Below are 23,928 nucleotides of genomic sequence, written 5' to 3'. Positions count from 1 at the left end.
TAGCAGGAGTTTCATGTTAATTTTATTAGTGATAATTTATAATATGTTTAATATTTGCAGATTGAAAGTCCTAAGGGACTGGCGTTTAATGACTATTGAGGAAACCTAAAATCCTCTTAATTTTTCTTAGTTTTCTTTTTTCAGTGTAATTCTGTGGTTTGCCTTTTATTGTCAGGTGTCAGAAGTTTATAATAACATGTAAGCCTCTGCAAGTACACTTAAGGTTTTATAAGCATGTGGATACTTAATTTTTTAATAACTAAATATTAATTTGGTTTTAAACTTAAAATCCACACACTGTCTTATTTTGACAACTGTGCAAAAAATAGAACACGGGAAAAGATAGCCCATAGAATGTGAGAAAATATTGCAAAACATATATCTGATAAGGGATTCATATGCAGAATGTAGTTGTCCCTTGGTACATGTGGGGCATTGGTTCTAGGCTCTCCCTGAGTATACCAAAATTTGCTAATACACAAATCCAGCAGAGCCTGCATAGATGAAAAGCCAAACATGGGTTTTACATTCTGTGACTACTATATTTTCAATCAACATTTGGTTGAAACAAAATCTCTGTATAAGTGGACCCATGTGGTTTAAACCTTTGGTGCACAAGGGTCAACTTATGCAAAGAACTCCTACAACTCAACAACAAGGAACAATCTGTTTCAAAAATAAGCAAAAGATTTGAATAGACATTTCTCTAAAGAAGATAATACAAATGGCCATTAAGCACATGAAAAATGCTCAACATGTAACTACTCCTTAAAGGAATGCAAATCAAAACTGCAGTGAGATACCATTTGGTACCCATTATGCTGGCCATTATTTAAAAAAAAAGGAAAATAAGTGCTTGCGAGGAGGTGGAGAAAGTGGAACTCTGTGCCTTGCTAGTAGGAATGTCAGATGGTATGGCTACTATGGAAAAACATTTTGGTAGTAACTCAGAAAGTTAAACATAGAATTACCATTTGATCTAATAGTTCCACTTATAGGTATACCAAAAAAAAAAAAAAAAAAATTAAAAGCAGGAACTCAAACAGATACTTGGACACTTATGTTTATAGCTTCATCATTCATAATGATGAAAAAGGTGGAAGCAACCCAATTGTCCATTGATGGATGAATGGATAAACAAAATGTGGTATGGACATACTTCAGTGAAATATTACTGAGCCTTATAAAGGAGGGAAATTCTGACACTTGATACCACATAGATGAAATGTGAAGACATTAATGCTAAGTGAAAGAAACCAGACACAAAAGGACAAATACTGTATAATTCTGTTTAAAGGTACCTAGGGTAGTCAAACTCTATGAGCAGAAAGTAGAATGGTGGTTAGGAGATGGTGGGGGGTGAAGGGAATGGGAAGTTACTGTTAATGGGTACAAAGTTTCTGTTTGGAATGATGAAAAAGTTCTAGAAATAGAGAGTGATGATGTTTGTACAACATTGTGATTATATGTAATGCTACTGAATTGTGTACTTAAAAAGTGGTTAAAGTGGTAAATTTTTTATTTTATTTTTATGTTAAGTTCTGGGATACGTGTGCAGAATGTGCAGCTTTGTTACATAGGTATACACGTGCCATGGTGGTTTGCTTCACCTATCAAGCCGTCATCTAGGTTTCAAGTCCTGCATGCATTAGGTATTTGTCCTAGTAATCTCCCTCCCCTTGACCTCCACTCCCCGACAGGCCCCAGTGTGTGATGTTCCCTGTGTCTATGTGTTCTTATTTAAAACAGTAAAATTTTTAATGTATATTTTGCCAGAATTTAAAAAGTACCCTCAAATGGAGCACAGTAATATGCTTTTGTCTCTAAAAATGTCTCTAAAAATGAACCCAAGTGCCACTCTTTAGAGATTGATTCAAAAGGTCTGGAGTGGGGCCCATGCATCTACATTTTTATGAGCCCTACAAGTGATTTTGACGGACCATCAGCTTAAGAACCATTGCTCTAAATTTGTTACTTTGGTAAGGGGTGAGCTGAAACCTGAGATGAGTGTTACCTAGACAAGGGGAACATGGGGAAATGACAATGAAATGTTAACTTTGGTGGTTTTCTCTAAGTGGTGGAAATATTAATTCTTTTGTATTTTACTTGTTATATCTATTTCTGCAAAATTACAAAATACAAGAAATATACATATATGTAGAAATTCCATAATCAGAAACATACTTTAAAGTTTCATTTTGTTTTTAATTGACACATAGTAATTGTATATATTAATGGGCATAGAGTGATATTTTGATACATGTATACATTCTGTAATAAAATTAGAAGCATATCTGTCACTTCAAACACTTGTCATTTCTTTGTGGTGAGAACATTCAAAATTCTTCTATTCTTTAAAATTTTATTTGTTTAATTAAATATTTATTTTTAAAATTTTATTAATAGAGACAGGGTCTTGCAATGTTGCCCAGGCTGGTCTTGCACTCCTGGGCTCAAGTGATCTCCCATCTAAGCCTCCCAAAGTGCTGGGATTACAGGTGTAAGCCACCATGCCTGATCTCGCCTAGCTACTTCAATAAGTTATAAAGTTAAATTTAGTGTTTAAAAATATTATGACTAACATTGGAATAGTGTAGTTCAAGTCAGGAAAATAATGTACAATAGTAATTTCCAAATGTGGTTATATTGTCAGAATCACCGTTAAACCTAGGACACTATTAAATTGACAAAGATAAATGATACCAAGTATTGTTGAGGATATAGAGAAATGGGCCCTCTTGATGGTAACATAAATTGGATAGTAATTTGGGAAGGGGCATCAAAATTAATTTCAGTTGTAAGCTTTTTTCCAAAGATAATGGTCAGAAATGTATGCAGAGCTTTATATTAAAGGATGTTAATCTCAGGGTTTGTTTCAAAGCTTAGTTTTCTGGCTGCAGAAATAACAATGTGTTCATTGTGAAATATATATGAAATATATAAAGGCACTAATACAATAAAACTACCTATAATCTCATAAACTAGAAGTTGGAACTTCTACTTATTAATATTTGATATCTTTCCAGTTTTTAAAATGTATGTGTGACACTTAAATGGCATAAACAGGCAATACGTATACATTGTGTTTATATGCTATATATGTTTATATATATTTTTTTCAATGGCTGGAATTATATTATCTAGCTTGTGACCTAAAGTGAAATGCTACCTGTTGTGGCATTCTTTATAATAATGAAAAATTGGAAATTAACTCGAATCCTCAACTTTTGGGGATAGTTTATATTATGGTATATCAACATAATCTAATACCATGCAAGAAGATACGTTAAATATTGTAACGAGGAATATCATGTGTTACTATTTAGGAATATATTGAATATATTATGTAGCAAAGATTATGAAATAGGAACCATTTCTGTGAAATATAAAGGATACGTGTGAAAATGCATAGCAAAATTATCAAAAAGGTAATGCCACAAAATATTTTTTAGTGTATACACTAATATTTTCAAATTTGTAGAGTTACAGTGTTTATAACGTGTATTAAATTACCTCTTCAAATTTGTTCTATCCCCTTCTCTGTCTTTGGATAAGACGTTTATCAGCTTTCCGTATTCTGTCAACCATGTGTCTTAAGATCTCTTCCATATTACTGATCGCTTTAACTCTGCTGCATTAAGTTAGTATGTTCTGACATATCTTTTAGTTAAGTAGTTTTTCTCTTTGGATATGTGTCTTATGCTATTAGGAGGAATTGAATTGAAATGTAAAACTCAATGGCTTTTTCCTGGGGTCAGGAACAAAGCAAGGGTATCTACTCTTGCCTCTTATATTTAACATTTTCTAGAGGTTCTGGCCAGGACGGTCATACCAGCAAATTAACTAAAAGTATTCCACAGTGTCATGGAAGGGGTAGAACTATTTCAATTTGCAGGTGACATGATAGTATATAGAGACAAAATTTATTTTTTTAAGTTTTGTGGGTACGTAGTAGGTGTGTATATTTTTGGGGTACTTGAGATTTTTTAATACAACCATACAATGTGTAATAATCACATCAGGTTAAATGAGGTATCCATCTCAAGCATTTATCCTTGATGTGTTACAAACAAGTCATTTATATTATTTCATTTATTTTAAAGTGTACAATAAATTATTGTTGCCTGTAATCACCCTGTTCTATGAAATACTAGATCTCATTCATTCTGTCTAACAATATATTTGTACCTATTAACCACCCCTCCTTTCCCCGTGCCCTACTACCCTTCCCAGCTTCTATTAACCATTGTTCTGTTAAGTGAAATAATGAACTCTGTGAGTTCAGTTGTTGTAAATTTTAGCTCCTGGCTGGGTATGGTGGCTCATGCCTATAATCCCAGCACTTTGGAAGGCCAAGGTGGATGGATCACTTGAGGTCAGGAGTTTGAGACCAGCCTAGCCAGCATGGTGAAACCCTGTCTATAAAAAGAAATATAAAAGGCATGGTGGCATGTGCCTGTAATCCTGGCTACTCAGGAGGCTGAGGCAGGAGAATTGCTTGAACCTGGGAGACAGGTTGCAGTGAGTTGTGATGGTGCCACTGCATTTCAGCCTTTGTGACAGAGCTACCTCAAAAAAAAAAAAAAAAATTAGCTCCCAAAATAAGTGAGAATATGTGAAATTTGTCCTCCTATACCTGGCTTATTTCACTTAACATAATGACCTGCATTTCCATCCATGTTGTTTCAAGTGACAGGATCTCATTCTCTTTTATGCCTGCATAGTACTCCATTGTGTACATGTACCACATTTTCTTTATTCATTCATCTCTTGATGTATATTAGGTTGTTTCCAAATCTTGGCTGTTGTAAACAGTGCTGCAACAAACACAGGAGTCCCAATATCTCTTCAATATACCGATTTTCTTTCTTTTGAGTTTATACCCAGCTGTGGGATTGCTAGATCATATGGTAGCTCTATTTTTGCTTTTTTGAGGAACCTTCAAACTTTTCTCCATAGTGGTTGTACTAATTTACATTCGCACCAGCAGTGTACGTGAGTTCCCTTTTCTCCACCTTCTTGCCAGCATTTTTCTGTCTTTTGGATAAAAACCACTCTAACTGGGGTGAGATGATATTTTATTGTAGTTTTGTTTAGCATTTCTCTGATGACCAATGATGTTGAGTACCTTTTCTTTTACCTGTTTGCCATTTGCATGTCTTCTTTTGAGAAATGCCTGTTCAGATCTTTTGCCCACTTTTAAATTGGATTGTTAGAATTTTTTCCATTTGACTTGTTTCAGCTCTTTATATATTGTGGTTATTAATCCCTTGTCAGATGGGTAGTTTGCAGATATTTTCTCTCACCCTGTGGGTTGTCTCTTCACTTTGTTGGATTGTATTCTTTGTTGTGCAGAAGCTTTTTAACTTGATGTGATCCCATTTGTCCAGTTTTTGAGTTGGTTGCTTCTGCTTTTGAGGTATTACTCAAGACGTCTTTGCCCAGTCCGGTGTCCTGTAGAGTTTCACCAATGGTGTCTCTTAGTAATTTCATAGTTTGAGGTCTTAGATTTAAGTTTTTAATCCATTTGAATATGATTTTTGCGTATGGCAATAGATAGGTGTCCAGATTCATTCTTCTGTGTATGGATATCCAATTTTCCCAGTACCACTTATTGAAGAGACTATCCTTTCCCCAATACATGTTCATGACATCTATGTAAAGTATGAGTCCCTGTAGGTGTGTGAACTTGTTTCTTGGTTTACTATTCTGTTTCATTGGCCTATGTGTCTTTTTATGCTAGTACCATGCTGTTTTGATTACTGTAGTTCTGTAGTATACTTTGAAGTTAGGTAATGTGATTCTCCCGTTTTGTTCTTTTCGCTCAGGATAGCTTTCACTATTCTGGGTCTTTCATGGTTCCATATACATTTCAGGGTAGTTTTCTCAATTTCTTTGAAGAATATCATTGGTATTTATGAAATCATAGAGATTGCTTTGAATCTGAAGGTTGCTTTGTGTAGCATGGACATTTTAACAATATTGATTATTTTGATCTATGAACATGGAATGTTTTTCCATTTTTGGTGTCCTCTTCCATTTCTCATATCAGTGTTTTATATTTTTCATTGCAGAGTTCTTTTACTTATTTTGTTTATTTTTGAGTCAGAGTCTCATTCTCTCACCTAGGCTGGGGTGCAGTGGTGTGATCTTGGCCCATTGCAACCTGCGCCTCCTGATTTCAGCGATTCTTGTCCCTCAGCCTCTGGAGTAGCTGGGATTACAGGTGTGCACCACCACAGTCCACTAATTTTTGAATTTTTAGTAGAGGCAGGGTTTTGCCATGTTGGCCAGGCTGATCTTGAATTCCTGGCCTCAAGTGATCTGCCTGGCTTGGTCTCCCAAAGTGCTGGGATTACAGGCATGAGCCACTGTACCCAGCCTCACTTCTTTAATTCAATTAATTCCTGAATATTTTATTTTATTTGTAGCTATTGTAAGTGAAATTACTTTCTTGATTTCTTCATATTGTTCACTGTTGGCATATAGAAGTGCCAATTGATTTTTGTATATTGATTTTGTTACCTGCCACTTTACTGAAATTGTTGATCAGTTCTAATAGTTTTTTTGGTGGAGTCTAGGTTTTTTCCCAAATATAATGTCATGTCACCTGCAAACAAGTATAACTTGACTTCTTCCTTTCCAATTCGTATGTGCTTTATTTTTTTTATTTTGTTTGATTACTTTTACTAGGATTTCCAGTATGATGTTGAGTAACAGTAGTGAAAGTGGGCATCCTGGTTGTGTTCAAGATCTTAGAGCAAAGACTTTCAGTTTTTTCCCATTCAGTATGATACTAGCTGTGGGTCTGTGGTATATGGCTTGTATTATGTCGAAGTATGTTCCTACTATACCCAGTTTTTTGAGGGCTTTTTTTTTTTTTATCATAAAGTGATGTTGAATAGTATCACATGTATTTCCAGCATGAATTTAAATGATTATATGGTTTTTATCCTTCATTGTGTTGATACGATGTATCACATTGATTGATTTCTCTGTGTGTGTGTGTGTGTGTGTGTGTGTATTTTTTTTTTTTTTTTTTTGTAGAAATGAGGTCTCCTTATATTGCCTGGGCTTCTCTTGAACCCCTGGGCTCAAGGGATCCTGCCACCTCCGCCTGCTGAAGTGGTGGGCTTACAGGCGTGAGCCACCACATTCAGCTGATTTCCGTAAATTGAACCATCCTTGCATCCCTAGGATAAACCCCACTTGGTCATGATGAATGACCTTTTTACTGTGTTGTTCAGTTTTTTTTGCTAGTATTTTGTTGAGGATTTTTGCATGAATGCTCGTCAGGAATATTGGCCTATAGTTTTCTTTTTTTGTCTCTTTGTCTGGTTTTGGTATCATTGTAATACCAGTCTCAGAAAGAATTTGGAAGTATTCCTTTTCTATTTTTCAGAATAGTTTGAGGAGGATTGGAATTACTACTTCTTGGAATGTTTGGTAAAATTTAACAGTGAAGGTATTGGGTACCTGGCTTTTCATTTTTTCTTTTTCTTTGGAGGGTGGGGTTAGGGCTTTATATGCCATAATATGTTTATTTTATTTTACATTTTCATTTTAGGTTCAGGGGTACATGTGCACATAAATTGGGGTAAATTTACCTGTATGTTTACCCCTGAACCTAAAATGAAAAAATGATATAGGTAAATTGGGGTCTTTAGGTTTTCTTTGCTTGAGAGACTTTTTATTATGACTTTGATCTCATTACTTGTTATTGGTCTCTTCAGGTTTTGGATTTCTTCCTGGTTCAATCTTGGTAGACTGCATGTGTCTAGGAATTTGTCCATTTCGTCTAGGTTTTCCAATTTATTGGCATATAGTTAGTTGGTCATAGTAGCCTCTAATGGTCATTTAATGTCTATGGTATCAGTTGCAGTATCTCCTTTTCCATCTCTGATTTCATTTATTTGGGTATTCTCTCTCTTTTCATAATTAGTCTGGCTAAAGGTTTGTCGACTTTATCTTTTCAAAAATCCAAGGGCTTGTTTCATTGGTATTTTCTACGTCACTTGCTTTTCTACTTAAGATGCATTGTTAAGTTGCTTATTCGAAGTTCTTCTACTTTCTTTGATGTGGGTACTTATAGCTATAAACATCTCTCTGAGTACTGCTTTTACCGTATCACATAGGTTTTTGATATGTTGTATTTCCGCTATTATTTGTTTCAAGAAATTTTTAATTTCTTTTTCAATTTCTTCACTAACCCTCTGGTTATTCAGGAGCATATTGTTTATTTTCCATTTGTTCATATAATATCAAAACTTTGTTATTGATTCTAGTTTTATTTCATTGTGGTCAGAGAAGATACTTGATATGATTTCAATTTATTAGAATTTTTAAATACTTTTTTTTTTTTAGCTTAACATATGGTGTCTCTTTGAGAATCATCCATGTGCTGGGGAGAAGAGTATGTATTATGTAGCCACTAAATGAAATATTCTTTAAATATTATTTATTTGGTCTGTAGTGCAGATTAAGTCTGATATTTCTTTGTTGGTTTTCTGTCTGGATTATCTGTCCAACACTGAAAATGTGGTGTTGAAGTCTCCAGTTATTAGCATACTGGGGTCTATCTCTCCGTTTCTAATGTTTCCTTTGTGTATCTGGGTGCTCCAGTGTTGGGTGCATATATATTTAAAATTACTACATCCTGGCCAGGCACAGTGTCTCATGCCTGTAATCCTGGCACTTTGGGAGGCTGAGGTGGGCAGATCACTTTGGGTCAGGAGTTTGACACCAGCCTGGCCAACCATGGTGAAATCCGGTCTCTACTAAAAATAAAAAAATTAGCCGGGCATGGAGGTAGGCGCCTGTAATCCCAGCTACTTGGGAGGCTGAGTCAGGAGAACCCCTTGAACCTGGGAAACGGAGGTTGCAGTGAGCCAAGATCCCGCCACTGCACTCTAGCCTGGGTGACAGAGGGAGACTCAATAAATACATACGTACACACATACATACATACATACATACATCTGTCTATCCATCCATCCATCCTTCCATCCTCTGGCTGAACTTACCCCTTTATTAGTATATAGTGACCTCCTTTGTCTCTTTTTGTAATTTTTGTCTTGAAATCTATTTTGTCTAAGTATAGTGGCTTTTTTATAGGCTCTTTTTTGGTTTCCATTGGCATGGAATATTTTGTTTTTCATCCCTTTAATTGAGTCTGTGTGTGTTTTTATAGAAGTTTATTTCTTGGAAGGCAGCAGACCAATGGCTGTTGTTTTTACATCCATTTGGCCACTCTTTGTCTTTTGATTGGAGCATTTAGTCCATTCGTATTCAGTGTTATTTGGAGTCTCGATCTGTAGCCCAGGATGGAGTGCAATGGCATGATCTCTGCTCGTTGCAACCTCCACCTCCCAGGCTCAAGCTGTTCTCCTGCCTCAGCCTCCCAAGTAGCTTGGATTATAGGCATGCACCACCATGCCCAGCTAATTTTTGTATTTTTAGTAGAGATGGGTTTTCACTGTGTTGGCCAGGCTGGTCTGAAACTCCTGACCTCAGGTGATCCACCCACCTCAGCCTTCCAAAGTGCTTGGATTATAGGCATGAGCCACCACGCCCAGCACTATTATTACTATTTTGAGACAGAGTCTTGCCCTGTTGCTCAGGCTGGAGTGGTAATTTTTGTATTTTCAATAGAGACAGGGTTTCATCATGTTGGCCAGGCTGGTCTCCAGCTTCTGACCTCAAGTGATCCACCCATGGCCTCCCAAAGTGCTGGGATTACAGGCGTGATCCACTGTGTCTGGCCACCATAATGTTTGTATTACTTTGCTTTGTAATGTAATTTGAAACCAGAAAATGCCTCCAACTTTAATTTTTTTTTTTTTTTTGGGTCAAAATTGTATTCACTATTTGGGGTGTTTTTTGGATCCATACAAATTTCAGGATTGCTTTTTTCTTTTTTTCAAGGAGAATTTCTTTGCAATTTTGATGGGGATTGTGTTGAATCTGTATGTCACTTTGGGTAGTATGTATATTGTAAAAGCATTAGGTTTGCTAATACACAGATGTAGAATATTTGTGTTCAATTTCTTTCATCAGTGTTTTTTAGTTTTCAGTGTACAGATCTTTCATTCCATTGGTTAAATTAATTTGTAAGCATTTTGTTTATCATGCTACTATAAATGGTATTATTTTCTTGATTTCTTTTTCTGATTATTTTTGTGTAAAGAAATGGAACTGAGTTTTGTATGTTGATTTTGTAGCCTCCAGTGTTACTCAGTATATTTATTCTAACAGTTTTTTAGTGGAGTCCTTAGGGACTTCTATATATAGGATCATGTCCTCTGCAAACAAGGGTGATTTTAATTATTTTTTTCTGATTTGGATGCCTTTTATTTGTTTTTCTTGTCTAGTTGCTCTTGTTAGTACTTCCAGTACTATGTTAAAGAGAAATGATGACAGGTGGGCATCCTTGTTTTGTTCATGATCTTAGAGGAAAAGCTTAGTTTTCCCCCATTGAGTGTGATATGACCTGTGGGATTATATAAATGGGGTTTATTATATTGAGGAAATGTTCTTCTATGACTGTTTGGTTGAGAGGTTTTATCATGAAGGTATTTTGAACCTTGCCAAATGCTTTTTCTGCATCTATTGAGGTGATTATGTGGTTTTCATCTTTCATTTTGTTAATGTGATGTATCACGTTGGTTATTTTGCATATGTTAGAACAACCTTCCATCTCAGGAATAAATCCCAGTTGGTCATGGTGTATAAACTTTTTGATGTGTTGTTGAATTAGGTTAGTTAGTATTTTATTGAGGGTTTTAATATCTATGTTCATCAGTGATGTTGGCCTACGGTTTATTTTCTTACAGCATCTTTGTCTGCCTTTGGTATCAGGGTAATGTTTACCTCACAAAAAGTTCAGAAGTGTTTCCTGTAATTCTGTTTTTGGAAGACTTTTTTGGAAGAATTGGTATTCATTGTTTTTGAATGTTTGTTAGAATTCAATTTTGAAGCTATCTGGTTCTGGGCTCTTCTTTCTTGGGAGGTTTTTTAAATTACTACTTGTTTCTTTTTCTTAATTCATTTATTTTTATTTTTCTTGAGACAGAGTATCACTCTGTTGCTCAGGCTGGAGTGCAATGGCATGATCTCAGCTCATTGCAACCTTTGCCTCCCAGGTTCAAGCAGTTCTCCTGCCTCAGCCTCCCAAGTAGCTGGGATTACAGGTGCCCACCACCATGCTTGGGTAAATTTTTGTATTTTTAGTAGAGACGGGGTTTCATCATGTTGGCCAGGCTGTTCTTGAACTTTTGACCTCAGATGATCCATCTGCCCCGGCCTCCCAAAGTGCTGGGATTATAGGTGTGAGCCATGTGAGTTTTATTTGTATAAATTTATGGGGTGTATGTGTAATTTCCTTACATGGATATATTATGCAGTGGTGAAATGAGGGCTTTTAGTGTATCTGCAGAATAATGTACATTCTACCCATTAAGTAGTTTTCATTCACTCTTCTCCTTCCTTCCTGCCTCCTGCCCCCGCCCCCCCCACCCTTGCAAGTCTCCATTGTCTATCATTCCACACACTACATCCATTTGTTCACATTATTTAGCTCCACTTATAGGGGAGAACATGACAATATTTATCTTTCTGTGTCTGAATTGTTTCACTTAAGATAATCGCCTCCAGTTCCATCCATGTTACTGCAGAAGACATGCTTTCATTCTTTTTTATGGCCAAATAGTATTCCACTCTATATAGATAACATATTTTCTTTATTCATATTTTGATGTACACTTACGTTGATTCCATAGCTTTGCTGTTGTGAATAGTGTTGCAATAAACATAAGTGCAGGTATCTTTTTAGAAAACCTTTTTGATAATAGTGATTTCTTTTCCTTTTGGTAGTTACTTAGTAGTGGGAGTGCTGGATCAAATGTTAGTACTATTTTTAGTTCTTTGAGTAATCGCTATACTGTTTTTTGTACTAATTTACATTTTCATCAATAGTGTAAACATATTCCCTTTTCTCTACATCTTTGCCAACATTTGTTATTTTTTGACTTTTTACGAATAGCCATTCTAAGTGGGGAAGATATGTCACTGTGATTTTCATTGGCATTTTCCTGGTGTTTAGTGATGTTGAGAATTTTTTCTTTTCCTTTTTTTTTTATTGCATTTTAGGTTTTGGGGTACATTTGAAGAACATGCAGGATAGTTGCATAGGTACACATATGGCAGTGTGATTTGCTGCCTTCCTCCCCTTCACCTATATTTGGCATTTCTCCCCATGGTATCTCTCCCCAACTCCCCACCCCCCACTGTCCCTCCCCTTTTTCCCCCCAACAGACCCCAGTGTGTAGTGCTCCCCTCCCTGTGTCCATGTGTTCTCATTGTTCAACACCCACCTATGAGTGAGAACATGTGGTGTTTGATTTTCTGCTCTTGTGTCAGTTTGCTGAGAATGATGGTTTCCAGGTTCATCCATGTCCCTAAAAAGGACACGAACTCATCGTTTTTGATGGCTGCATAATATTCCATGGTGTATATGTGCCACATTTTCCCTGTCCAGTCTATCATCAGTGGGCATTTGGGTTGGTTCCAGGTCTTTGCTATTGTAAACAGTGCCACAATGAACATTCGTGTGCATGTGTCCTTATAGTAGAACGATTTATAATCCTTTGGATATATACCCAGTAATGGGATTGCTGGGTCAAATGGAATTCCTATTTCTAGGTCTTTGAGGAATCGCCACACTGTCTTCCACAATGGTTGAACTAATTTACACTCCCACCAACAGTGTAAAAGTGTTCCTATTTTTCCACGTCCTCTCCAGCATCAATGCTGTCTCTATCTAGATTTTTTAATGATTGCCATTTGAACTGGCGTGAGATGGTATCTCAATGTAGTTTCGATTTGCGTTTCTCTAATGACCAGTGATGATGAGCATTTTTTCATATGTTTGTTGGCCTCATGTATGTCTTTTTTGTAAAGTGTCTGTTCATATCCTTTGCCCACTTTTGAATGGGCTTGTTAGTTTTTTGCTTGTAAATCTGTTTTAGTTCTTTGTAAATTCTGGATATGAGCCCTTTGTCAGATGGGTAGACTGCAAAAATTTTTTCCCATTCTTTGGTGGCTGGTTCACTCTAATGACTGTTTCTTTTGCTGTGCAGAAGCTGTGGAGTTTGATTAGGTCCCATTTGTCTATTTTGGCTTTTGTTGCCAATGCTTTTGGTGTTTTGGTCATGAAGTCCTTGCCTACGCCTATGTCCTGAATGGTTTTGCCTAGATTTTCTTCTAGGGTTTTTATGGTGTTAGGTCTTATGTTTAAGTCTTTAATCCATCTGGAGTTAATTTTAGTGTAAGGTGTCAGGAAGGAATCCAGTTTCTGCTTTCTGCACATGGCTAGCCAGTTTTCCTAACACCATTTATTAAACAGGGACTCCTTTCCCCATTGCTTGTTTTTGTCTGGTTTGTCAAAGTTCGGATGGTTGTAGATATGTTGTGTTGCCTCTGAGACCTCTGTTCTGTTCCATTGGTCTATATCAGTGTTTTGCTTGTTGGCCATTTGTTATATCCTCTTTTGAAAAATGTCTATGTCTTTTGCATACTTTTTAATGGAATTATTTTTGTTTTGTTTTGTTGTTGTTGTTTGGGTTTCTTGTAAATTCTAGATACCAGTCCCCCATTGGATGTATAGTTTGGAAACATTTCCTCCCATTCTGCAGTTGTCTGTTCACTCTGTTAATTGTTTTTTTTTGCTGTACAGAAGCTTTTTATTTAAGTCCCATTTGTCTATTTTTGTTTTTGTTGCTTTGCATTTGGGGTCTTAGTGATGAATTATTTGCCTAGACCAGTGTCCAGAATGATTTTCTTTAGGTTTACTTCTAGTATTTTTATTGTTTCAGGTCTTACATGTAAGTCTTTAATCTATCTTGAGTTGATGTTTGTATGTGGTGAGAGATAATGGTCCAGTTTCATTCTTCTGCATATGGGAATCCAGTTTTCTTAGAACCATTCATTGAAAAGAGTATCCTTTCCCCAGTATATGTTTTGTTGCCTTTGTCAAAGGTCAGTTGACTGTAAGTATGTGTCTCTATTTCTGGGTTCTTTATTCTGTTCCATTGATCTTTGTGCCTATTTTTATACCAGTACCATGCTGTTTTGTTTACTGTAGCCTTGTAAGGTAATTTGAAGTTAAGTATTGTGATACCTTCAGCTTTGTTCAGGAATTAATATTATTGGCCAGGCATGGTGGCTCATGCCTGTAACCCCAGTACTTTGGGAAGCTGAGGCTGTTGTATCACTTGAGGGCAGGAGCTTGAGATGAGCCTGGCCAACGTGGTGAAACCCAGTCTCTACTAAAAATCCAAAAAAAAAAAAAAAAAAAAAAATTATCCCGGCATGGTGGCAGGTGCCTGTAATCCCAGCTACTCGGGAGGCTGAAGCAGAGTAATTGCTTGAACCTGGGAGGCAGTGGTTGTGGTGAGCTGAGATCACATCACTGTACTCCAGCCTGGGCAACAAAAGTGAAACTCTGTCTGGTGTCAAAAAAATGAAAGAATTAGTATTATTAAAATGACCATACTGCCCAAAGGAATCTACAGGTTCAATCCTATCTCTATCAAAATACCAATGTCTTTTTTTATAGAATTAGAAAAATGATCCCGAAGTTCTTATGGAACCAAATAAGAGCCCAAGTAGCCTCAGTCTTTTTATTTGTAATTGTTCTGTTTAGGCCATTCCTTTTTTATTCAGTTCTGATATATTGTATGTTTGTAGGAATTTATTTCCTGTAGATTATTAAATTTCTTGGTGTATAATTTTTCATACTAGCTCTTTATGATCCTTTTTTATTTCTGAGGCATTGGTTGTAATGTCTTCATGTCTATTTTGTTTGAGTCCTCTTTCTTTTTTCTTAATAGGCTAAGGTTTTTGTTTTTTTTTTTCTTTCTTTCTTCAAAAAACCAACTTTTTCTCCCTATATCTTATCTATTATTTGATTTACTAATGCTTTGATCCTTATTTCCTTTCTTTTGCAAGCTTTGGGTTTAACTTACTCTTTTTCTACCTCCTAGAGGTATAAAGGTAGGTTCCTTATTTGAGATCTTCTTTTTTGATATTAGCATTTATCATTAGAACTTTCCTCTAATTACTATTTTCCTTAACCACATTCAAATGAAATTAGAAACCACTAGCTGAAGGAAAGTTAAAAAATTTATAAATAGATGTAAATTAAACAACACATACCTATATAACGGATCAAAGAAGAAATCAAAAGGGAAATTAAAAAATGCCTAGAGGTTAATGAAAACAAAAACATGGTACCAGAATATGGGATATAACTTAAGTAGTACTTAGAGGGAAATGTATGGTGATAAATGCCTGTATTAAAAAAGAAGAAAGATCTCAAATTTATAATCTAACCTTCTACTTAAGGAGAGTAAAATAAGAGCAATTAAACCCAAAACAAGCAGAAGGAAGGAAATAAGAAAGAAACATGAAGAATAGAAAAACAGTGGGGAAAATCATTGAAACCAAAAGTAGGTTCTTTGAAAAGATTAACATAATTGGCAAACCTTCCTTCACTTACAAATTAATGAAGAAAAAGCCACAGCTAAAATAAGGGCCAAATACAGTGGGTCATGCCTATAATCCCAGCCTTTTGGGAGGCCGAGGCAGAATGATCCTTTAAAGCTAGGAGTTTGAGAGCAACCTGGTCAACAAAGCGAAACCCTGTCTCTACAAAAAAATTAAAAAAAAAAAAAAGAGTTAACCAAACCTGGTGGCATGTGCCTTTAATACCAGCTTTTTGGGAGTCTGAGACAGGCAGATGGCTTGAACCCACAGGAGTTGGAGGTTGCAGTAAGCTGTGATTGTGCCACTGCACTCCAGCCTGGGTGACAGTGTCAGACCCTCTGTCTTTAAAAAATTAAAACAAAACCAGAAAGAAAAATGACCTAAAGTAAGGAATGAAAGAATATCACTACTGACCTTACAGAAATAAAATTATAAGTGAATATTGTGAACAGCTGTGTATGCCGAGAAATTAGATACCTCACTTTCATGGCACTGATTTCTGTTACACAATAGAAATACTTCTATCAGGCAAAATAATATGCAGCAGGTTTTTAGGCATTATTAGTGTTTCATATCACTACTAAATTTTCTCTCAGTCACTCATGGAGGCAAAACTTGCTAATATTGGTAATTATTTAAACAACTTACATTGCTTAAAACTGGGTAGGAAAATATGTTATTGCTTAAATGCTGTTTTTTTTGTTTTAATCAGTTTTCTTTCGCATTTTACCTTCTTGATAATTTTATTAATGAAACGTGCATTCATTTTATTTTTTATAGGACAATGATAATTCTGTTGAAATTCTGGATAGAGCAAAGCTAATATTTACATTTTGTACATCAAAAACATAATTAATTTTTAGAAGATCTTTTTTTTTTTTTTTTTTGGAGACGGAGTTTCACTCATGTTGCCCAGGCTGGAGTGCAGTGGTGCGATCTCGGCTCACCACAACCTGCACCTCCTGGGTCAAGTGATTCTCCTGCCTCCCAAGTAGCTGGGATTACAGGCATGCACCATCATGCCCAAGTAATTTTGTATTTTTAGTAGAGATGTGGTTTCTCCACCTTGGTCAGACTGGTCTCGAACTCCCAACCTTAGGTCAACCTTGGCCTCCCAAACTGCTGGGATTACTGGCATGAGCCACTGCACCCAGCTTTTTTAAGAGACATGGTTTTACTCTGTCACCCAGGCTGGAGTGCTGTGGTGCAATCATAGCTCATTGTGACCTCAAAATCCTGGACTCAAATGATTCTCCCATTTCAGCCTCCCAAGTATCTAGGATATCTAGGGTACTTGGATAGGTGTGTGCCGTCATACCTGGCTAATGTTTTTAGTTTTTTTTTTTTCTTGGTAGAGATGGAGCCTCACTATGTTGTCCAGGCCTGTCTTGAACTCCTGGCCTCAAGTGATCCTCCTGCCTTGGCCTCCCAAAGTGCTGTGATTACAGGTGTGAGCTACTGTCACTGGCCTGGAAGTAATTTTTTTGAGTGAGCATAGTTGGAGAGAATTGGTACAGAACTATCTGCTTGGAGTGAAGTTTATTTATAACAGTAGTTTGTAATCTAGGGTTCATGGGTAGAATTTAGGGGATGATATGTACTTGAATAAGAAAAAAATTATATATTAATTTTCCCTAAACTCTAGCTAAAGCAGCAGGATTTTTCCCAGTGATTAATAGAGGCAACAATCTATAGTAGTATTAGTGATAACCATGACTTTGTTACCGATAGAAATCAGAAATAGTTTTATATGTCGTTCCTGTTACCTCAAAATCATTTATGTTTATCAGTGCTTCAGAATTTTAAGTATTTATTAAACCTGTACATATTTTGTTAATGCATTAACTTTAAAAAGTATATATTTCTATAGTATAAATTTGTTCTTTAATATTTTGATAATTTCTATATGATGGGTTTCTTTTGTAATCCTGTTTGTTTTGTGTTTCAAAAATGATATGCTAAGAAAGAGGGTTTATAAACTTCTCTACACTGCCAAAGGGGGTTTATGTCACAAGTAAGATTGAAACTCCTAATCTAAAAACTTGGTTGATAGATAATTTTTGTGTCTTTAACCACATTTCTTTTGATCAGGTGTGGGTAATAACAGTGAAGGTGGAAGAGGAAAGGCAGGTGCAAAGCTTTTCCAGGATTTTCAGATGTTAAGTAGAATATGGACTCATCCTTGGTGTTTGCAGCTAGACTACATTAGTAAAGAAAATAAGGTGAGTTAGGTAACTTAATTTAAAAGCATCTGTTGGAAGCAGAATAAACTTAGAAGAAAAAGTGACATACAGACTTACTGTATATTCAAATTTTCAATTGCTTTGTTCTATTTTATGTCTTATTTCTAACTTCTATATGTCTTGCATGTATTATGGTTATAGGAGTGTTAAATGTTGTTTTATTAAACCCATTTTTAAAAACTTTTTATTTTGAAATAATTTTATACTTATAGAAAAGTTGCAAAAATACTTCTGAGAATTCCCCTATACCTTTGACCCAGTTTCTTCTAATATCAACGTGTTGCATAACTATAATAAAGTTATCAAAACTAAGAAACTAACTTTGGTAGAATACTGTTAAATAAATGGCAGACTTTACTTTTACTTAGCTAACTCTTTTTTCTTTTCCATGATCCAATCTACGACCTTTCATTGCATTTAGTAATCATATCTGTCCTGTCTTCGTCTCCTCTAATCTATGATAGTTCCTAAGTCCCTCCTTAGCTTATACCAATTTACTTATTCTTAAATGAACATCATTATTTTCCAATATAAGTTAAAATATACTATTAAAATAGTGGTTATTTTTTTTCCCTAGGGTTATTTTGATGAAGACAGTATGGATGAATTTATAGCCTCAGATTCTGATGAAACCTCCATGAGTTTGAGCTCCGATGATTATACAAAGTAAATTGAACACTTTTTTGTGTCCTGTATTGACAAAGTTAAAACCCCTACTTGCTGGTTGTCCTCTTATTGGCATTTATATCTTTCCTGTGTTTATCTAACAATCTGAATTTGTTACTTTTTTTAGGAAGAAGAAAACAAAGGGGAAAAAGGGGAAAAAAGATAGTAGCTCAAGTGGAAGTGGCAGTGACAATGATGTTGAAGTGATTAAGGTCTGGAATTCAAGATCTCGGGGAGGTGGTGAAGGAAATGTGGATGAAACAGGAAACAATCCTTCTGTTTCTTTAAAGCTGGAAGAAAGTGAGTCTAATGAATGTTACCTTTATCATGGAACAGTGATTTGGAAAATGTCATGTCATTAGTGCTTTTTTCAGTCACTTATCCTGACTTTACTCAAAGGAATTTCTTTCCTTAATTGATGAGTCTAATCAAATACTCAGAAGTACAGTAAATATCTGATGAATCTTTAATTATAAGCAAGCCACTGTGAATTCTCTGGTATTTGGGAGGAAAGGTAAAAAGAAAAACCAATGTTTATTTACTCGAATATACCTAAACCCTATTATTTTCACTACATATGTTAGCTAACTGAATTCTTGAGCAGCCTTGCTTTGTAGTTGATAGTTTAAAAAATGAGTGGGAGAACTGGAATTCAGACCTAGATATGTCTAATCTCAAAGCCATCATAATAGTTTCACTTAACTGTATGGGAATAAATAGAAATATTTCAGATAATTGTGATTGTAGTTAACTTTTAGTCAGTATTATACAGTAAAACGTTTTAATACTTTTGTGATTCTTCATAATCTGTAATTATTTACTTTAGGTTTGCTCTGTATTATGTACAGTTGGTGTCACCTCTTTTGTTTTCTTTCTGTCTCTCTTGTGCATGAAAGTGAAGTCTTAGATTGAACTCTGCAGTGGTTTAAGTTGTCTTTGCCCTGTATATATGTTGAAGGGTTAGTGTCGAGACACCGTGTCCTCCTAGTGCAGCCTGTATGTTTAGGAGTTTAAAAGCTGTGACCAAATATCTGCCTATTTGAAATAGCAGGTAATATGAAGAGAGAACAAGGTAATGGCTCTAAATATTTGGCATTTAGGAGTTGTGGAGCAAAGCAGTTAACTGTCTGTGAAGAGAAAAGAGTTGTTGCGGCCAACTAGGTTAGTGATCAAATAAACTTGGCTGGTCTCAGGTCTACAACAAACTATTTGGTGATTAATTATTTTAGTTTTATTTTTATAACTTCAACTTTTATATTCGGGGATACCTTAGCCAGTTGGTTAACATGAGTATATTGAATGATGCTCCGCTTTGGGGTATGATTGATCCCATTCCCCAGGTACTGAACATAATACTCAATAGTTAGTTTTTCAGTCTTTGCCCCTTTTCTCTCTCCCCACTCTAGTAGTCATCCATTTCTGTCGTTCTCATCTTTATATGCACCTGTACCCAGTGTTTGGCTTACTTATATGTAAGAACATGGAGTATTTGGTTTTCTGTTTCTGTGTTAATTTGCTCAGTATATAATGGCCTCCAGCTGTATCCATGTTGCTGCAAAGGACATGATTTTGTTCTTTTTGTGGCTGTGTATATTCCATGGTTTCTGTGTGCCACATTTTCTTTATCCAGTCCACTGTGGGTGGGCACCTGGGTTGACTCCATGTTTTTGCTGTTGTGAATAGTGCTGTAATAAATATATGAGTGTATGTGTCTTTTTGGTAGATTTATTTTCCTTTTGTTTTATACTTATAATGAGATTGCCGGGTCAAATTGCAGTTCTGCTTTAAGTTCTTTGAGAAATTTCTAAACTGCCTTCTATAGATGGTGAGCTAATTTACAACTCCACCAACATAAATGTTCCCTTTTCTCTGCAGCTTCTCCAGCATCTGCTGTTTTTTGACTTTTTTATAATAGCCATTCTGACTGGTGTGAGCTGGTATCTCATTTTGGTTTGGATTTGCATTTCTCCTGTGATTAGTGACGATAAGCATTTTTTCATGTTTGTTGGCTGCTTGTATGTTCTCTTTTGAGAAGTAGCTGTTCATGTCTTTTGCCCACTTTTTAATGGGGTTATTTGTTTTTTTTTGCTATTGAATTAAGTTCCTTATAGTTTCTGGACATTAGACCACTGTTGGATACATAGTTTGTGAGTATTTTCTCTCATTCTGTAGGTTGTCTGTTTACTCTGTTGATAGTTTTTTTTTTCTCTTTTTTGCTGTGCCGAAGCTCTTTAGTTTAATTAAGTCCCAGTTGTCAATTTCTGTTTCTGTTGCAATTGTTTCTGAGAAATTAGTTATAAATTCTTTCTAATTTGGTAATTTCTTTATGAACATTTCTCTCTTCAGTACCTCCATGGAATAGACAGATGGCAGTCTAACCACAGATTCTGGCTTCCCTTAGGAAATCGGGGGATAGTGAAAATTAAACTACAAAATTTCTCTTCTCATTCTTCTCTTCTGTTCATCTTCCAGAGAGAGATATATATATAAAGAATATTTTTATCAGAATAATAAATTATTGTAGTGTTATTTAAGGCAATGACAAGCTCCTGTATATCCTTCCCTGCTGCCGCAATTTGCCTTTTCCACATAAATTCCTCAGTCTCTTATTTCATAATTAAAAATATGTAAAGTTTACATGTTCCTGGAAATTATTTTCTTAGAATACTCTTGTTGAATTTTTTCTCATAACTTATAGCTAAAAGGGGAAGAGGAGCAGACCAGTCAGTGTGCATCATCCTGTGCTATAAATGGGTTACATAAAAATATACTGAGAATTTTTTTTAAGTGTGCTGAGATATTGATTCTTTTATCACATGGAAGTACAGTTAGAATCTGAAGCAGCTGGGTTGCCTCCATAAACGAGTAGTCTCTTCTGTTTTTCCTGGTTTACTATATGAGCATTACCATTTTTTATATATGCCATAATTGAATGGTTTGGAAAGCACTGGGGGCAGAATGTAGGAGGCTACACGTCATGAGCCAGAAACAACACAGGGAAGGCCATCAGTTCCAAAAGACAAATTTTGACCACTTGTCTAGGATTTTTTTTTTTTTTTTTTTTTTTTTTTTGAGACGGAGTTTCACTCATGTTACCCAGGCTGGAGTGCAATGGCGCGATCTCGGCTCACCGCAACCTCCGCCTCCTGGGTTCAGGCAATTCTCCTGCCTCAGCCTCCTGAGTAGCTGGGATTACAGGCACGCACCACCATGCCCAGCTAATTTTTTGTATTTTTAGTAGAGACGGGGTTTCACCACGTAGACCAGGATGGTCTCGATCTCTTGACCTCGTGATCCACCCGCCTCGGCCTCCCAAAGTGCTGGGATTACAGGCTTGAGCCACCGCGCCCGGCCACTTGTCTAGGATTTTTATTTCATTTTAGTTGTGTGCAGTCAAATATAAATCATTTGTATATGGTTTTTTAAAATATATTTTTGCAGCTTACATACATGTATAGCGTTTTAGAAGCATTCTCCAGAACCAATAGATAATAAAAATTTATTTTTTTCTTTGCATCATAATTAACTCCATATAAAACTGAGTATATCATAATGTATGGATATATATAGCTGGTACTATATAACCTTAAGAAAATCACTTTCTTACAGCAAATAGAAGAAAATCTGAATAGGAAGTATTAAGGGGCTAGTCTGCCTCCTTAGCACAGTAGGCAGCACATTGGTCTCATAATCTGAAGGAAGTATTAAGGAGCTAAAAATGTTACACCTGAAATTCGAATGGATATTAAATAATTAGATAGCTATAATTGAGCTACAATATGATTGTTGCCACATATTTTATTTTCACATCACAGAGTTACTGTTTGCTTTAATCGTTATGTAGTAGCTTTCTCATTTTTCTGAGAAGCAGCATCTTGAATGAATCATGTAAGTTTAGCTTGCATCATCCCCATTTCTGTGTTTTAAATGTTTTATTAGAAGGCGAGTTTGTGATCACTAAATGACTGTAAATTACTTCAGTGCTAGATTTATTATTACTTAAGTATTTTTAGAGTAAGCTTCATCTGTAAGCATTTGCATTTTAAAATGTGTGTAATTAATTGTATAGATATAAACTTTTGTGACAGAATCCTTGTATATGATATAGAGCCATAATATTAGTACTAATATACCATATTTATTCACTCAACAGATATTTATAAAGTGCTTACTATATGCCCAGACATAAGGAGGGAACTGATAAGCCTAAATGGTAAATTGAAGAAGGTATGCTATGGAAATCCTAGGGAGATGCTAGTCTTGAGACTAGCAGCTTTAATTTTCATTTATCCAGGGACAGGATTCGAGACTTCAAGTCCTCTATAAGTTGGAGAGTTCTCTGACCCCTTTTCAAAGCTGAATCCCTTTAAAGTTTACAACCCCATGGACAATCCAGGGAGATGACAAGGAAGCTTATCTATTTCAGCCAGGGCTCTTGGTTGGGAATAATAGTTTTATTGAATTTATGATCATGGCCTTCACCTCACATACTTTATGGTTTGAATTTATATTACTTATATAGCCTAAAAGATCCTAAGCTGAAATATTAACTTCATAAGTAATTCTGAGTTGGTGATTACCTGGAGCACCTGATAGAAACAAATGTAGAATTACTCCGGAGATATATGACCTTAACCAAGGCTACCCAGGAATTTCACAGATTATAGCTACACCTAAGGAAATAACATCAAGAAAAGCTAACAACAGAAAGTATTAGTAGTCAACCTGAGGAAAGTTAGCATAATTACATTCTCAAGAACTTCTGATAATAGAAGTATTTGATAAAGACTATAAGTATGTCTAAAATGATATTTTTAAAATTTCTAATCATAACTTTATACCAGAAAATTTAAAACTTAAAATACACACAGTATTTAAGAAAAATATACTCAACAATGAGTATTCATTGCATTTATTTCATAGTAGCCAAAAATAAGAAACAATCTAGATGTCTATGAGGAGAACTAATAAATGATAGTGTATTCATGCAGTGGAATACTACATGACAGTTAGATTGATTGAACGGGAGCTCCGTGACAAGCATGAGCAAGTCTCACTTTGAGTGAAAAAGTAATTTGTAGGATTTTACAAACAGTATAGCCATTTGTACAGTTTAGTGATACACATGTAGTTAAAAACATAAAAACATGCATAAAAATGGTAAATATATAATTTAGGGGTTTAGTTACTTATTGGAAAAGAAGGAAGGAAAGAGAATGTGATCATATAGGATCATGTTAGGCTTCAGCTGCATCCGAAGTTTTAACAGTGTTAAAATTTAATGAAGATGGAATGTGGAAGCACATTTGTTTCTTTTATATAGTTTTCTGGGTATTTATTTAAAATTTTGTAACAAAAATATATTTTAAAATACTTTGCATTAAAAAGCAATTGAGAAAGTGTATAAACATGCTGTAAGCCTGCATATTTCTTATTTTGAATCAAACTATGTTTAAATCTTTTATTAGATTGTTTT

At 35.5% G+C, this 23,928-nt stretch overlaps 1 protein-coding gene across 10 annotated transcripts in view; it reads left to right on the top strand.

Annotated features, from left to right (window-relative positions):
* Positions 1-23,928, top strand: part of ATRX (ATRX chromatin remodeler) — a 290,081-nt gene that overhangs the window by 153,803 nt on the left and 112,350 nt on the right. For all 10 annotated transcript variants that reach the window (XM_032251335.1, XM_032251338.1, XM_032251341.1 and 7 more), the window contains 3 exons: positions 17,635-17,765; positions 18,364-18,452; positions 18,580-18,752. In XM_032251335.1, the coding sequence (XP_032107226.1) occupies positions 17,635-17,765; positions 18,364-18,452; positions 18,580-18,752 (393 nt within the window). The remainder of the gene's footprint in view (positions 1-17,634; positions 17,766-18,363; positions 18,453-18,579; positions 18,753-23,928) is intronic.

This window comes from Sapajus apella, unplaced genomic scaffold, assembly GCF_009761245.1.
Source record: "Sapajus apella isolate SASKATOON/1434 unplaced genomic scaffold, GSC_monkey_1.0 scaffold75, whole genome shotgun sequence".
In the NCBI taxonomy this organism is placed as follows: Eukaryota; Metazoa; Chordata; class Mammalia; order Primates; family Cebidae; genus Sapajus; species Sapajus apella.
This window is presented reverse-complemented; position numbering and strand designations above follow the sequence as displayed.